The 17,397-nt window shown below is 48.9% G+C and overlaps 1 protein-coding gene across 4 annotated transcripts in view; it reads left to right on the top strand.

The window, feature by feature from the left end:
• The window catches only part of ALPK3 (alpha kinase 3), a 53,637-nt gene that overhangs the window by 1,658 nt on the left and 34,582 nt on the right, over positions 1 to 17,397 (top strand). For 2 of the 4 annotated variants that reach the window (XM_060157804.1, XM_060157812.1), the window contains exons 2-3: positions 3,701 to 3,739; positions 7,264 to 7,385. In XM_060157804.1, the coding sequence (XP_060013787.1) occupies positions 3,701 to 3,739; positions 7,264 to 7,385 (161 nt within the window). Of the gene's footprint in view, positions 1 to 3,700; positions 3,740 to 7,263; positions 7,386 to 17,397 lie in introns of those variants that run through there. The other 2 variants (XM_060157820.1, XM_060157826.1) reach the window with 2 other exon arrangements.

Raw genomic sequence — 17,397 nt, 5'->3', positions numbered from 1 at the left:
ACAGCATTGGGGTGGCTTGAAAACCAGGCAGAACTGGGAGGGCAGGGGGTCTGGGCTGTTAGGAAAAAGGCTGGAGAGTGGACACATGTCCACTCTCCAGCTGCCGCCTGAGAAGTTGTATGGTAGATACAATTGCACATGTGATGAGTGCAAAGCAGTGTGTCAGCCTGAGAACTGCAAGTGGATTAGAAATGTCTGGCTTCAGTCCCTTTGGACCTAAGTGAGAATGTTCTTAAATGGAGACTCTTTTCATCAAGTGTTTGGAGGGGCAGGGCTGGGGCAGTGGGAGAGAGGGTTTTCTAGCCCAGGACTGTGGGCTGTGGTTTTGCCTCTGCCACCTGGCCACAGACCCCCGCCCCGCCCCCGGTCCTGAGAGACAAAGAAGGCTAGGTTTCTCTTACCTCTGGAAAAACCTCTGGCCAAAGAGGGGAGACTGTGAAAGTGAATGGGGCTGTGTTGGTTACTTGGGGCGGAGGCAGTTCACAGCCGTCTATCAAGGCCTGATTCCTGTGTTAGAGCAGGCAACCATATAGTCTTCTGTCTCTCAGAGCAACCTGACTGCCTGTGGGTGTGGGAAGAGGGCCCAAGAGATGGAGGAGAAAGAGGGTCCCTTGAGGACTTTGCCAGTTAGCCCTGGCTCCAGCCTAGATGAGCCCTGACTATCCAAGAATTCTGACCAAGAGGCAGGTTCCGTCCCACTCACTCTTGACTTCAGTGTTTTCGGGTCTACCTTGATACACAGCTATCACAGAGCTTGTGAGTCATCATTCTCATGGAACCTTGGGAGGGTAGGTTGCCCCTGGGAGCCGATGGACAGCTGGGCTGTGAGCCAGGCCACCAGAAGCCTTGGCCCAGGTCTAGAACCTGTCTTCCTGTGCATACCTTTCCTTCCTCCAACCCTGGAGGGATTTCCAGTCCGTAGTCAGCTCAAGGATATTTCCAGTACCCCTGGGGTCAGAGGTTCAACATGCAAGTAATCCCCCCAAACTGTAGGCCCTCCCTCCTAGGGCATCCAGCCTCTAGGACCTCACCCCTATAGGAAGGTGGGGCATGGGTAAGCTAGAGTAGGTTAAGGAACCACAGTCGGGTGGTTGCAGTTATTACTAACTTGCTTCCGAGGGACACTTAGAAGTTCCAGAAATCTCTGACCACTCATTTCTTGGACACACTGGTCCAAGGGGCTCGGAGGAGCAGCAGAGCCCATGATATTTGCTATAGCTTTGTGACACCTCTTCTGTTCTGCTTGGGTCAGGCAGGTTGTCTAGGGCTTTCAGGGAAACTGAGGCAACAGGCCAGGACTTTCTGAGGGCCTTTTATGTCCCAGAATATATGAAAGCCAGGAAGAATGGGAGGCCCCAGCTTCCAGGGCCAGTCCTGGTCCCCCACGCTGCCGCCCCCTCTCCCCCCAGGCCTACTTTTCTCCTTTATGAAGAGACCTTTCCTTCCTGGGCCCTGAATGTCCATTCTATAAAATGAAGGTATCATTAAGAACTCTTTTAGCCTTTCTACCCCAACATTTGATGCCTCTAATTCTGACCCACTCACAGTCAGTAAATGGGGAGTTCCCTTCCTGGGTGAGAGCCCTGAACCTACCTCTGGCCCAGTCAGCAGTGCACAGGCACCTTCTGAAGACAAGGTGCCTCCACAGCCCAGGACTCCTCCTGACATGGCTAATTATGTAAGGGTGAGGCCTAGAGAAAGCAGGATGATGGAGCCAGGGAGCAGAGCGTCACAACCAGCCCTAGAGAGAGCCAGGGAGGGGTCACTATCACAGTTCAGACCCTTGCCCACTTGCAGGTGGAACCTATCGTTTTCTGTCTGAATTAGAGAGCTGATTCTCTCCCTCTCCCTCCTAGGGAAGAAATCCAGACCCAACAAGGGAGAAATCTCTCCACTCTGAGGAGAAAGGCAAAGGAAGTTCATGGTCAGGAAAGGATGGAGTTGGCTAGTGCCTTGAAACCACGGGAGGTGTGCCCTCTTGGCCTCCAGAGGGTTTTTGAAGCTGTGAGCAAAGGCAGCTGCATTCTGGAGCAGCAGCTCCCTCTGGGGGGCAGGACCCTTCCAGACTGAAAGAAATATTTCCCTTCTCTCCCTCCCTCCTCCTCCCTCTTTCTCCCTCTTTCTTCCATAAAACAGAGGTTGAAGACCCACTGTATGCCTAGCACTGTGCCAAGAGCTACAGAAGCTACAAGAGCTAGGTTTGAAGGCTGGGTAGGCAGGATTTAGATGAGCAGAAGGAAAGAGGGAGGGCTTTCTGAGCAGAGAGGACAAAAGTGAAGTCTCAGAGGCCAGGAATGGACCTGTCCATGCCAGTTAGGCGACAGGTCTGGTTACAGTGGAACCTGAGTATTGGGAAGTAGAGAACCGTGTGTGATGGGGTGCGAGTAGGTGAGGGAGGGCCTTAAGTGCCCAGTCAAGGAGCTGAGACTCAATATAATACACAGTGGGGGGATTGTAGCTTTTTTTTTTTCCAGAGAGGTGGTGTGATGACGGGTGAAGGAGAAGGGGATTGTGTGCTCATCCAATATGGAGGCACGAGGGTCTAGATCAGAACACAGCAGCAGGAATAGAAAAGGAGAAAGAAGGGCCTAGAATTATGGACTAACTGGACTTGGGAGGGAGAAGGAGGAGTCCAAGATGGCGGATTTACAGCTTCAGGAGAGTGCTGGTAGTATCCACAAACCCAGGAGCCCTGGAGTGGAAGCCATGTTTTGGGGTAGAGGATGAGTTTGGTTTTTTTTGTTTATAAAGATACAGGCTGTCAGTGGTCAGAGATGCAGACAGAGTTCCATTGAGCAGACTGGACTGCTGATAACGAAGGGAGAGCTATTCTCATGGTGGGGACAGACTGAAGGGAGTGAGTGTGGTTGGGTGGCCCCTGAGATCTCCCAGAGAGCAGTGGGAGATGGTGGCCCTAGACTCCACTGGAGATATTTGTGTTAGGAAAACTGGAGGCAGAGGCAAAAGTTGACTCATGTCAAGTGGGCTGGATCTCCACTAAGGGGCAGCTCTGTGTGAGTCCTCACCCCACAGTGGCCTACACAGCCCCTAGCTGGTGTCCGCTTTCAGCTGCCCCGGGGCAGGAGGGATGATCAGGGCCTCTAAGTGTAAAGGGCCTTGGGCTGGTCTGACCGAACTGGGTGCCTCCTGGCTCCTGTTGAATTAACTGCTTTGTTCTTCTCCTGTTCTTCACACTCCCAGCTGGTTTGCCTTGCGTGGTCTGTTTAACCGTACTTTAACATGTTAATGGGTGTTCTCCAAGCCACCTGTCTCCTTCCCAGCCTGTGAGGGGATTTCCAGGAACGGGGGCTCTTCTCCCCATAAAGGCCGAGGGTTGAAGCAGGAGCTGCCCCCAAGCTGGCGTGCTGTGGAGTGGGGAACCGTGCCAGGAAGCTACAAGTGATTCAAGGACCTGGGACACACCTTTCTCAAAGCTCAGCCCCTGGGAGCCTCCTTCCTGCCTAACCATTTCCCCGGACTCTGTTGCATTTAACGAGCTCTTGGTTTCAGATACATTGTGTCGGGTGGTGAGGCCACTTGCTAACTGGAGCTGGCCAACTAAGACAGCTGGTCCCTTTTAATAGAAAAGCCCCTGGGCCCCAGATGGTGGCCGATTAATACTTTGCCGACTGTTGTTGATTTCTCCTCCTCCTCTCCTTGCTTTTTTGGGCTAATGATTCCATTTGCTGTTTTTGCTTAGCTTATCAAGCAACTGGTTGTCTCACCCCAGCTCTGGAAGGTAAACGCACCATTGCATTACATTTCTCTGACTGCTTTTTTTCTTGGGTGTGGGCATTGAGGGGCCTCTGGGTGACTGCTTTTGCACTAACCAGGCTGCATGGGGTGAGGGGAAGGTGGAGGGTGGTTGGGGAGGGTGTGAGAGGGCACTCACGTGAGCATGGGTCTCACAGGGGCCAGAGTTGATGCCTGCATGCACCATCCGAAAGGGGTGCTGGGACCCAGAAATAGGCCAGGGTCCCTGAGATGCCTGCAGCTGTATCTCTGTGCTCCTGGGAGAGGCACCATGGGACCAGAACAGAGAACCACCAGTCATGTGCCCCATTTCTCCCCCATCCTAGGCTTTCATGGTTTTTGTAACCACATATCTAGGTTTGACACCTTATTGTTTATCTTCTAACCATGGATACTTCCTTGAAAAAAATTTTTTTTCTCAGTCCCATAAGTTCTCCTTCTGTCATCTCTTTCTCCCAATTTCCCTCTCCTTTGGCTCCTCTCCACCTCTGCAGGCTGTGAACCCTGTAAGGTCAGGGAATACCATGTTAGTGTATTCCTGCATTAACTTGTTCTCTGAATCTGCTTCAGAGACAGATCGGGGCCTGAGCAGGCCCACGGGCCGGGTTTGCCCGTTGAATGACTGTCCTCTTGCCTCCTTAGCTGGGGACAGCTCTCCACCCCTGGCAGAACTGACAATTATGATCAAAATGGGAACGTTTCCTGGCTACTTCCAACCACTTAGGCCTCATCCCCGACTCTGGCAGATTTGGGGAGAGTTGGCTACAGTTTCTTTACACAGAGAAAGATTTCTGCGTAGCTAACTGGTTTCTGAATAGCTAATAATTAGTGCCTACCATGTACGTTTCCTGTGATAGGCAAGAATACTGAGAGACCTTTGTTCTGGGTGGCTCACTGTCTGAAGGGGTAGAAGAGAGGGTATCACAACGAATTCAAAGCAGAGTGTGGTAAGTGCTAAAAGGGAGAGGGTCTTGGAAGTCTACTTAAAGCAAGGTAAATAACCAAACCTAAGGGCAGGGTTAGGTTCCTTTGAACATGTTGAAAACCAGTGGTGATTCTGGTGTTCTATAGAGACACATGATTAGGCTGTGATATCCTTATGAAGTCACAGAATTGGAAGGACCTGGAGGTGTCAGGGTGGGACCAGACCATTTTCAGATGCATGGACTTCCTGGCTTTCCAGGGGGCAGGAAGCAGCAGACTCAGAGTCCATCCCATGTCTGAGTGGTTTGGAAAATGGGAACAAAAAGTGGGTGACATTCAGTAGAATATGATAGTATATGCAGTGACTCTCCCTGTCCCCCCAAATGTACCCCAGATCCACTCTCCTAGAGGGCATTCTTCTAGCTATACTTTTCAGCAGTTAATATAGTTAATAATATAGTTAGGACCTAGTCTGGAAAGTTTGAGAAGATAAGCATTCTTTCTTATTCAAAAAAAGTAATGAAATAACATAACTACCTGTTGTTGAATATCTAGTGTGAGCACTGCAAATTTTCTTAAAGCATAATTTTCCTGTTTTCTCACTTACCCAGTAGCTTATTTTCTTAGATTTTTCCCAAGCAGCTTCATCGCTAAGAGCCTAAGCTGAATATGAGATCCAGGCTCATGTTCATGAGTAGGGTAGGATTCAGATTATGTAGGGAGGACATAATTAGGTATGTTTTGAATTAGTTGCAAAATCGTAGAAGTCTGATTACTTTGGGCATAGCACTTTCCTTTAGAAACTGTTGGTTGGGATCTGGTATTCCCCAAAGTCAGAAACTGCTGCTAGCATGAGAGCAACAAGAAACGTTTTCAGATGAAATTCCCGAGTGTCAGGGAGTTGATAGTCTAGATCCTGAAGGACCCTCTATTTTGAATGGATTAAAAGGGAAAGGAAAGGACAGTAAGTTGTAAGAAGACAGTTCTTACAACCATCTAATAAGTTACTTAGGTTCCAGGTGAGAGCGTGGCAGGGAGTGTTATGGCAGCCTTAACTGCAGTCCCAACTCAAACGTTCAGGCACGTGAGAAGTTGGGATCCCCTTTCTGGGTAGTCTTTGTGGGGGAGGACTCCTGTCAACTGCTCAAAGGGCCAGGCATCTGCATTCTGTACAGAAACCATGGCTGGACCCCCTCAGTCCAGAAGTCTTACTTGATCCCAGATACTCTTCCTGGGATGTGACCTTTCTCCTCAAACTCAAGTCCAGAATGATAACCACAGAAATGATAAATTGAATGTGGAGCCCTCCCCACAAAGTAGGGTTTAGCTTCTATTTGCTTGTGTTCCCACAGACTCTTACCTGCCCCTGGTGGAGAGATTGCAGGCAGACACACACTGCCGGCAGGCGACTACCCGTTCCTCTGAGGCTCAGAGAAAGGCAGCTCTGAGTGATTTGTCTTCCCCCACAGCAGTTTCTCCTGCTCCCCTTCACATTACCCCTTGCAGTCCTCCCTGCTGCTCACAAGAGGGCGTGTGAGTTGGGAGGGGGAGGAGGGCTGGGCATGGCTTGTGCCCCACACAACCTGGCTATGTGGTTACACGTCACGCCTAGGGATGCATTGTGTCTCTGCTGGCCCATGGAAGGGTTTGGCATGGTGGTTTGCTCGTGTGTGCAGGCAGGAGAGGACTGTAAGTGCTGAGCAGTGCTGGTGAGTCTGTGCTGGACTCAGTGAGCGCACAAATGCCCCTGAGTTCTGGAAGATGGGCTATCACGAGGGAACTGAAAGCCCTGGCTTTTGCAGTGGTGTATCTGTTTGTGATGTGGCGGTCTTGCTGGTTGGTCCTGGAGCTGCCAGCCGTGTATTCACTTGAGCATGTGGATCTAAGGGGGGAGCAAGGGAGCCATGACTGGCTTTCCACTGGAAGTCCATAGCCCTCTTTAGGGTGAGAATTCATTTGAGTCTTTCTTTTCTGATACTCCTAGGAGCTAGAGGCCACCCTTGGATCTAGACCCCTGGCATTGACCAGCTTATTCTTTGTCTACTATGGGTCTATGCTCACAAATGCAGGGGCTTTGCTTCTGAGCCTAAGCTTTAGGAGAGGCCCCTGAGCTCCTAGGACCTATGTATACATGGGGTTGGCTGGCTTTTCCCTCTGTGGCATGAATGGAGGCTCTGCTGTGCTGGGGTCTCCATCTCTGAGGCTGGGCCTATCCATGTGTGTGTATCCCCCATGCACGAGCTTCCCTGAAAGGTGGAGTGTGAAGCAAGATTCCACAATAAGGATGGAATGGGGATGCCAGGACTGGTGGTCTGGCATGCTCAGGAGTCTGGTCCATGGTCAGATGCTGCCTACTGTAAGGGGTCTGGGTCAGGATCCCATTCAGCCCCTTGGTAACTTCCCTGCTCCCAGCCTGGCCAAGAGGCCTAGGCTTTCTGGAGGAAAGGCTTGCCCAGGTGCTGGAGCCATGGCCACGAGATGACGGATGGACATGGTAAGATTTAAGCTACCTTGGGCACCAGGGTGTGGCATAATGCGGTGGAGGCGGGAGAAAGGCTGCTCTGAATAGTTCTTTGCCTTTCCTAGGAGCACCTTCTGCTCCGTCATTGCTCAGCTAACAGAGGAGACCCAGCCGCTATTTGAGACCACGCTCAAGTCCCGGGCTGTGTCCGAGGACAGCGACGTTAGATTCACCTGCATCGTCACAGGTAATGAGGCCGTCTGTATGATCCATGCCAGGGCTGCTGCACAGGTCGGGGTCTAAGGGGGCTGTGGGGACAGGCACGGAGAGGGGTTGGCTGTGCGCACGAAACTGTGCAAGTTGACATTTGTCTTCTTAGCTTTCTCCCCAGTTTCATCTCCCTGTGTGGGCTGGGGTCCCTTTCTCCTCCCATTCTGGAGCCACATATACGCCCTGCTCTTCTTCAAAACCTGTCTTCTGTAGAGGTTCCTCACCCTCAGGCATACATACACGACTGATGAATCTTATTCCAAGGAAAGAAGCTCTCCAGTCGAAAGAGGTTTTCAAGGCTACTCCTCAAATATCCCCATTTTACAGTTGAGTAGTTTGAAACTTGGGAGTCTCAAGCCTGAGAGACAATAATGTAGAGTGATTCTGACCGCAGACCCTGGAGACAGACTGCCTGGCTTGGAATGCTGGCTTGTCCCCTTTCCAATTATGTGATGCCGAGCACCTCACCTGCAAAGTGGGGACGATAATAGTATGAATACATGCAAAGCATTTGGAATAATACCTGGCATACAGTAAGTACCGTGTAAGCGTTAGAAGTGAAGACTGTCATGTGTGCATTTCACTGAACTCCGTGGTGGAATTTGAAGCAACAGTTTGGCAGAATAGGAAGCAGAGACATCCTCCTTGGAAGGGGGGAATAAAGGGGTGAGGGTACTGGGAAGCTGGCCCTGGGCATTGTATCCCTCCCCCAAACCTCCCAGCAGTGGCTCCATTGCACTAACCCGACCTGCTTCAGGGCCTGCAGGACTCACCAATGGGCGCCTATCTCTCCCAGCTCTGCAACCACCAGGTCAAGATTCCCTCCAAGAGCCCATTTTTTTCAGTAAATCAAGGGCGTTGGTGGTTTCCAGCTACGACATGTCCTGATTCTGGGGAACCTGTCTGCCCCAACCAGCTAAACATCTTCTCTGAGACTAGGTTCCCCTGGGCAGTTTTCACCTTGCCCAGAACCCTCTGTGCTCAAAGCTGAGAACACTTCCGAGGGATGCAGAGATGCGCCTGCATCCCTTAACTTTGTACAGCATAACACCTTTTGCAACATGTATCTGTTTCCATTGTTGTCAAATTCTTACAAAACCCTGTGAAGTCAGTGCTATTATTAGTCAGATTTTACAAAGGAGGAAACTAGAATAGGTTAGGTGACTTGCCGAAGCCCACAAACCTGGTGAAGAGGAGAAGCTGCTTTTGCTCTCTGAAGCATCTGATGCTGCTTGCTTATGCCTGCATCTGCTATGTTACTGTGCTTCTCTGCTTCCCCTCACTTATCTCCTTTATTTATTTATTTATTGGGTCTTCATTGCTGCACACGGGCTTTTTCTAGTTGTGGTGAGCCGGGGATACTATTGGTTGTGGTGTGCGGGCTTCTCATTGCGGTGGCTTCTCTTGTTGTGGAGCATGGGCTCTGGGCACGCGGGCTTCAGTAGTTGTGGCACGCGGGCTCAGTAGTTGTGGCTCGTGGCCTGTAGAGCGCAGGCTCAGTAGTTGTGGCACACGGGTTTAGTTGCTCCGTGGCATGTGGGATCTTCCCAGACCAGGGCTCGAACCTGTGTCCCCTGCATTGGCAGGTGGATTCTTAACCACTGCGACACCAGGCAAGTCCCTCTAATAGCCTTTTAAAATAACTTTCCACAAGATCAATGCCATCGGTACCCTGTCAGTTACTTTCCTTAGAGACATCCCTATTCTATGTGAACTGGTGGCCTTTTAGGCCTAATACACAGCTGTTCTACTGGGTCTTTCCTTTGCCTTTCTTCTGGGTTTGATTCAGTTTCCTGGATCTCATGTCTTCCTTTTTCTTGGCTTACTCTCTGGCTTTATTGAGCTGCATCCTCCAGTGGCTTCGTCAGGTCCCAAAGATGGTACAAGAGCAGGAGGCATTATGATGACAAGCTCTCAACCTATCTCTCCTTTGAGTCATTCTGCTCCAGTGTGACTTAGTTGTTCTCTGCGTCTGGTACACAGTCGTCATCCTAGGATCTCCCTTCATCATCATCCTGTGGATTTCCTTTACCCCTCCTGTAATGGACTTCTTGTTTATTTGTATTCCACATTTGTCTCTTTCTTGATTTACATCCTTGTTTTGGTAGCTTCCTAGGGGGAGTACATGGTAAGTAAATGTTAGACAACTTTTGTCTGAAAATGTCTTTTTTCCCTGCTTTACTCTTGATGGAGAGTTTGGCTAGGTATAGAATTCTAAGTTGAAAATAATTTTCCTTCAGAATTTTGAAAACATTACTACAGTGCCTGCTTCCAGTGTTTCTGTTCAGAGCAGGAAGACAGTTTGATTCCTGATTCTGTGCATGAGACCAGTTTTCTCTCTGGAAGCTTTTAAGAGTGTTTTGATATTTCATAATGATGTATCTTGTTACGGGTGTCTTCATCCAGGGGCATGCTTGGATGCTTTCAGTCTGGAAACTGATGGCCTTTAGTTCTGAGAAATCTGAGATGATTTTGATGTTGATTTCTTCCCCCTGTTTTATCTGTTCTTTCTTTCTGGAACTCCTGTTATGTGCATATCTGCTCCCCTGGACTCATTCTCTTATTTTCTTATCTTTTCTTCCCTTTCATCTATTTGTCTTTTTGTTCTTTCTGAGATTTCCTCAGTGTTATATTTCAACTTTTCTATTGGGTTTTTTATTTATAAGAGCTCTTTTTTAATCCTTTTCTAGAACATCCTGTTCTTTTCATGAATGTAGTATTTTCTTTTAACTCTCTGATACTGGTAATGATAGTTTTCTAAACGTTTCCTGCATGGTTTGTGTTTCTTCCAGTTTGCTTTTTTTCTCTTTAATTGTTTTGGTCCTGAATCTCCTGCTTATAGGCTTTCCTCAGATATCTAGGAATCTTTGGTTGTCAGATAATGAGTAAGAGCAGGAGACTAAAAAGCGAATTGGAAGTTCTGAGCAAGTAGGAGGGGCCTGAAACCTTGGGTCTTCACTCTAGGGTGACCTGGCCACCACTAGAGTTGGGAACTGACAAAGTGAGTTTCTTTAGTTCCTTCCTCTTGGACTAGCCAGATTCCCTAGTGAGTATTCTTCTGGTGTCTTGCCTGAGTTTTCTGGAAGCTATGCAGATGAGAGGATTGGGTGGGCTCTCAGCATAAAGCATTTATTTATTTACTTTTTTAAAATAAATTTATTTATTATTTATTTTTGGCTGCATTGGGTCTTTGTTGCTGTGCGCGGCTTTCTCTAGTTGCGTCGAGCTGGGGCTACTCTTCGTTGCGGAGCTCGAGCTCTAGGCGCGTGGGCTTCAGTACTTGTGGCTGTGGGCTCTAGAGTGCAGGCTCAGTAGTTGTGGCACACGGGGTTAGTTGCTCCCTGGCATGTGGGATCTTCCCGGACCAGGGCTCGAACCCGTGTCCCCTGCATTGGCAGGCGGATTCTTAACCACTGCGCCACCAGGGAAGCCCAAACATTTATTTTATAGATTCGTTTTTCCATAGAATATTTATGCCCTCCACCGAGCTGGCTTACCCTCACGGCAAAGTTTTACGTTTCCAGTTACTAAACTGCATCTTTGGACGTGGGGGGAAGGAGCAGTTAGTTACACAGTGGTATGGAGTGGGTGAGGGGATCCAGAGATCTGACTGTTTTCCACACCTCTTTTTACCTTTCCTTCTTTCCCTTTACCCCCAGTTCCAGAGATATCTGGTTGCCAGTTCCTATGCCCTTTGAGGATTTTCTGGTGTTCAAAGGGTAGTTCTCAGTTTCTCATTGGGTTAAGCTGTCTTGGGTCTGCTAAGTCAGTTTCTACTTGTCCATCTGCTTTCCAGCTTTCAAAATGTTGTTGTTCCTGTTGCTCTCCTTCCCCTTATTCTCCCCTTTTTTAGTGGCTATATATATACTACATACACACACACACACACACACACACACACACACACATTTTTTTTTTAAATAAAAACATCTCATTAGTGTAGGTTAGTGGTTTTGGGTGAGAGAGTGAAAATAGATGGTATGCTCATGCTGCCTTTTTACCTAGAAGCCTGGCAAGTTCCTTATCATCTTTCAAGGCCCAGCTCAAACAGCTCATCTTCCAGGAGGTCATCTCCAGCATTTCCACAGAGAGCTCTTACTCTGTCTTTCACAGTACAGCTTCTTGGTCCATCTCTCTCCCCAGTGAGACCGTGAGATCTGAGGGATAGAGCACACACCTGACACATCGTGCCTCTGGAGCAGGCACGAAGAAGGCACTCAGTACATATTTGCCAGTATGACCACAGTGACCCTGACTGTGTGGACAACAAAATCAGTGTCTTTTCCACTTTCCACATTGCCTGTTCATTGCAGCTGCAGCTTCAGTGCCTTGACAACAGCAGCTGCTGTGGGGGCCTCCCTCCTTTCCTTCTTCCAATCTGTCCTTTGTAGCCATGGACTCTGAGAGCAACATGCTGAAGCCGACATGAGTCTGACTTACAGAGTCTTGGAGTATTTTACTGGATGCCCCCAAGGTCATCATGGGAGTAAGCTTTTCCCTGTCTCAAGCCCAACTCAAAGGAACAAACTTTTATCCCCTCAATTGCCATAATACCCATGTCTCATGATGACCAGCCAGGCCCATGGTCTTCTGCTCAGGAGCACCTGCCATGATGAGATCTACGACTCTGCTGAGTAAGGCTGTAAGATTTCTAGGGCTCTAGCTATCTCTAACATCCACACCTTAGTCCACTGTCGTACCTAGTTCCCTCCTCCTCCCTCCTCATCCCCATGTATATAAAAAAAATCTCAGGTTACCTGAGTCTTTTGTAGCAGATTAAGAAAGAATTCTCTGTGATCGCCATAGTACACTTGGTAAGTAAGCCTTTCCCAATTAACTAGGAGAAAAGGTAGACTGTAAGAGAGGGGCCGGGGGAGGGGAAAGCATTATGCAGAAAGATCAGAGAACAAAGGAAACAGGGCTAGAAACTGGGTCTCCCCTCTGCCCCCATCTGGAATGGAGGATCGTGGATGGGTGTATGGCTCAGACTGGCCTTTGTATGAGACTGGTGTGGTGATCCTGGCTCGTCCCATGGAGATGGAGTGATCTCACTTCCTCCCACCCTGCTGGTAGCACTCCTTGAATGAGGTTGTGATGAGTCAGTCTAAGCAGGGCCCTGCCAGGAGTAGGTGATGCTTTCGTGGTGGGTCAGGATCTAGTCCAGGTGAGGAAGAGGAGTCTGTGCCAGTGCCCCTGCTGGCTGAGCTCTGAGGGAAGCCCTTCGGGACTTGGAGAAGTGGTATATGACCCTGGGGTTCTCCCCTCTCAGAGTGGGCATATGGGGGATAGCAGGCCTTGATTGGACCTTCTGGCTCCTGTCTCCCCCAGGGGCCCCTCTGGCCAGAGTACAACTGTCCTCCTTGAGGCTGCCCATCTCTGTCCAGCATGGTGACCCCTTTCCCCCACTCTCCTCAACTCTGTTGTAGATTCTATCTTAGCCGTGTGTGTGTGTGTGTGTGTGTGTGTGTGTGTGTGTCAGGACAACTGGGCAGAGGGACTTAGCCTTTAGACAGAACCAAGTTCTTGAAGAAACTACTTTTAGAGAAATAAGTCTAAAATAATGACTGCTGGGGGCAGAAACTTACATATTAGTCCCAGAGTCCCCAGGGGAAAGAACAGTGGAATAAGGAAAAGGACACCAAGGGCTTTGTCATGTGCCAGCTGTGTGACCCTGAGTAAGTTACTTGATTTCTCTGAGTCTCATCTTCCTTTTGTGTAAAAGGAAGGGATTGTGTAAAAGGGATTCAAACACCTGCCTTACCTGTTTTATAGAAGAGAGGGATTTGAATTTTGGCTCTTCTGTGTACCAGCTGGATGACTTTGGGCAGGAGCTTTAATTTCCTCTTCCTTAAATTGAGGATTAATAACAGTACATTCCTCATAGGATTTATGAGAGGATTAGATGAGATAATACATGAAAAATGTACAGGTCAGTATCTGGCATATAGTAAGTCTTCAGTAAATGTTCACAATTGTTTTCACAGGTTTGTTATGAAGACCAAATGAAATTTTATATTTGAAAGCTCTTTGAAACCTCTAAATTTACATTCATCATTATTCTTCTCCTGAATCTGAGCTTCTCCAAAATGGGAACAGTTAGGATGAGGCTGTAAGTCTCCGAGCTGAGTTCTGGACTCAGGCATGCTGGCTGTGGAGCAGAGGTGTCAGTGTAGGAAGGGGAAGAGGGAAGGCCTCAGGCTTCAGTACTGCTGTGGGCTCTCCTGGTCAGGGCCAAGTGTGTGTGTGTGTGTGCATGCGTGCATGCCAGCCTGTGGGCACACATACGGGCACACGTGTGTGTGCAGCTGGGAGTGAAGGACCTCCCCTGCTTTTGTGTGTTTCAGAATACAGTTCTATTACCCAGGGCACAAAGAAATGTTTTCTCCCCAAATAAAGTTGTTTCCAGAATCCATTGTTGCCGTGGAGCCCTAAGCTGTCAGGTTGGCCCCCACCTAGTGAAGAGGCACCAAAAGGCGGCATGGGGGCTGAAGCCCCAGCCTTGTGGCTGTGGGCTCCATTCAGCGTTCCCTTCTTGCCCCATCCCTGCCCTCTCGCTACAGCCTGACTGGACTCGGATGCCCTGGAGGCTGAGTCCTGACTGGGCAGATCATGGGGCAGGGAGGCTCTGAGCCTGGCCCTTGTAGGAATGAGATCACCCCATGGGATGGTGAGGACATGCACGGTGATGTAACCAGGGGCTTTAGCTCACTGTGGAAACATGGGGCTCGCTTTACAGTCAGGGCTGCCCAGAGTTTGTTCCTAGCTGACCCAGCTGCAGCCTCACCTCCCTTGCTCCCTACTCCTGTGCACAGTTCCCCAGTGTGTCCTCTGCTTTCCACCCCACACTATGCTGTTGTGGTTCCTTTGTCAGGCATGCCCTTCCCACTCACCTCTTGTTTGCTCACTTATTCCCTTCCTCATTTACTCACTCATCCAGCAGATTTTTATTTTTATTAAGTAACTACTCTGTGCCAGGTGCCATCTTAGGTGGTAGGGATACAGAAGTGAAGGAGAGATTATGCTGACTCACATGGGACATAAGTCTAGGAGGGGAGACAGACAAGGGGATAGTCAGTTACAGTATTGTGATTAGTGCTATGAAGGGGGGAAGTACAGGCACTGAACCCACGTTTTCTGAAATTCTACCCACCCTCACAGCCATTTCAAATGCTGCTCATGCCATAAAGCCTTTCCTGATTCCCCAGCCAGAGGTGCTCGTTCCCTTCTCTGTACCCTGAGCCGTTAGTGCATTGCTTCATTCATTCACCTATAAATATTTAACGAGTGTTGATTCCATACCAGGCACTATTCTAGGAACTGGGGACATAGCACGAATAACACGGATGAGTCATGGAGCTGTTCTTTCCCCAGGGAGTTGGAGAAGATGGATGTAAACCAGCAACCTCATCAGGGTATAATATGTCAGGCAGCAATGCATTCTATGAAGAAAAAGAAACATAGTAAGAGGGCTAAGAGTTTCCAGGGAGACAGAGTCGCTGTTTCACAGGGGCTGGTAGGGAAGGCCTCTCCAAGGAGGGAATGTGTGAACAGAGGCGGGAGGAATCCAGATGTGATTCTCACCTGCTTTCAGAGGCCAGCCAGCAGGGCCGTGTGGCAGGGGTACCGCAGGCAAGGCAGAGAACGGGAGGAGCTGAGGCTGGTGCGCTAGCGCGGCCCACATCACGAGGGCCTTAATGACATGGGAGCTACTAGGGTGTTTTGAGCAGAGGAGTGCTATCACTTGACTTTATTTACTTCATTTTAAAAGGTTCACTCTGGCTGTGCTGAGAATGGGCTGAAGAGAGGCCAGGATGGAAGTAGTGAGATCAGCAAGGAGGTTGTTGCAGAAACTGAGGTGTCAGATGATGGTGATGGACCAGGTTGGCAGCGAGGAATGGCAAGAAGTGATCAGATCCTGGATACAGTCTGGAGGAAGGGCCCATAGAATCGTCTGATGGAGTGGACGTGAGGAAAAGAATAAGGGATTGCCTCCAGGTTTCTGGCCTGAGCCAAATTAGAAGGATGAATTTGCCCTTTACTGATATATGTGGGACTTGGCTTGGAGAGGGGAATAAGGAGCTTGGTTTGGGACTTGTTAGGTTTGATCCCTATTAGACCTCCAAGTGGAGATGTCAGGTACGCAGTCAGAAATAAGAACCAGTTCTAGTTCTGGGCTAGAGATACAAATTTGGGAGTCAGGAAGATATAGCTATTTAAAGGCTGAAGGACAGGAGTAGATCCCCTAGGTTTTATGGCTAGAGAATGGAAAATGGTTCTGAGGCCTGAGCCCTGGCCTATCTAACACTTATAGTCTTAGGTGGTGATGGTGGGGGAGCAGTGGAAGAAAGAGATTAGGAAAAGTGGCCAGTGGAGTAGGAAAGGCACTCAGAAGGAGTGGCATCCAGGAGCAAGAGAGGAAAAGGTTTCAAGAAGGGACGGTCAATGCTGATAGATCGGGTAGACGAAGCTTAAGAAACGCTAGTGGATTTGGCGATGTGTGACTCATGGGTGACCTTGCCAAGAGCAATTCTGGTGCAGCGGTGGGTACAAAAGCCTGATTGGAGGAGACGGAGTGAAGACAGTGAATACAGACAACCCTTCCAAAGAATTTCTCTATAAAGGAGAGAATAGAGAGATGGGGGCAGGAGCTAATGGGGGACGTGGGGTCAAAGAAAGTTCTTTTAAAAGAAGGGAGACAGTACAGAGGCTTGTATACTGATGGGAATGATATAAGAGAGGAAAAGCTTGATGATGCAGGAGAGGAGGAATGGCTGTTGGAGAGATGTCCTTGATGAGGCAAGAGGAGATGAGATGCAGTGAGGGTGTCTTTAGATAGGCATGGGGGTAGTTTATCCATAGACAGTAGGGAAGACAGAGAATGTGTACCCAGATACAGGTGCATCCCTCCCTTGTGCGGAGACCTGTCTTATCTTCTCTATAGTACAGTCGGTTCTCTGAGAGCAGAGAGCTGTCTGTCAAGCTCCTATATCTTCATAACCCTTGCTTGGCAGTCAGCACACACCTAAGGGAATATATGTTAGGAGTCTTTAATGTCTAATAAACATTGCAAATTAATTGGAGTCAGCTTAAGAAATGAAGCAGAATTTTTTGGTAAGGCTTAGATGGGCTTCTTATGGAATTGACAAGTAGGAATGTAGCTGTGCCCAGGCAAGGAATGGAGCCAGTATTTGGAAGGATATTGGGACTCTCTCTGTCTTCTTTTTTTAATTTTGGCTGCACTGGGTCTTCGTTGCGGCGTGCAGGCTTCTCTCTAGTTGTGGTGTGCAGGCTCAGTTGCCCCGCGGCATGTGGGATCTTAGTTCCCTGAACAGGGATCGAACCCACATCCCCTGCGTTGGAAGGTGGATTCCTAACCACTGGACCACCAGAGAAGTCTCTCTCTCCTTTTTCTTATTCTATCCTGAACATCAACTTCATTTTCCATCTCACCGTCGACCAGCTTTGTCTGCTTCTCAGTCCATGTGGCAGAACATGGCTGTACCCCTTCCAAGTTATTTCCAGACACTAGGGTAGACCGTCTCTAGGTTCCAATTCCCAAATACTAGATCAAAGAATTGGATTAGATTAACTGATTATGTGTCCATTACTGGACAAATCAGCCAAGTGTCCAGGGAAGAAGGGACATGTGACTTTTACAGTAGGAAACTCTTTGTGAGTAGGGCTGGAAATCCAGAGAGGAGGGGCTGGGAAAATACCTCAGTCAGTTTCACAGTAGTGAATGGTTGGGAAAGTAGGTGTGGATGGGTGGATGGATGAATGGATGGATGGATGGATGTTTTAGCTGTGTCATCAAATAATACTAACAGCTCAGGAAGCTGGAATGAAAGAAGGAGGGCTCTTGGCAGTGGTGTTGATATTGGGTATTGGTGAGAGACCTCCGAGGATAGAGCTGTTACTACTGTTGAGGATGTAGAACAGGCCACTGAAGAAAGGAAGCTTATTACTACCAGCCAAAGCTTTCTGGAGAC

Source organism: Lagenorhynchus albirostris, chromosome 1 (assembly GCF_949774975.1).
Source record: "Lagenorhynchus albirostris chromosome 1, mLagAlb1.1, whole genome shotgun sequence".
NCBI lineage: Eukaryota > Metazoa > Chordata > Mammalia > Artiodactyla > Delphinidae > Lagenorhynchus > Lagenorhynchus albirostris.
The sequence above is the reverse complement of the archived record's forward strand: the minus strand, read 5'-3'. Positions and strand labels throughout refer to the sequence as shown.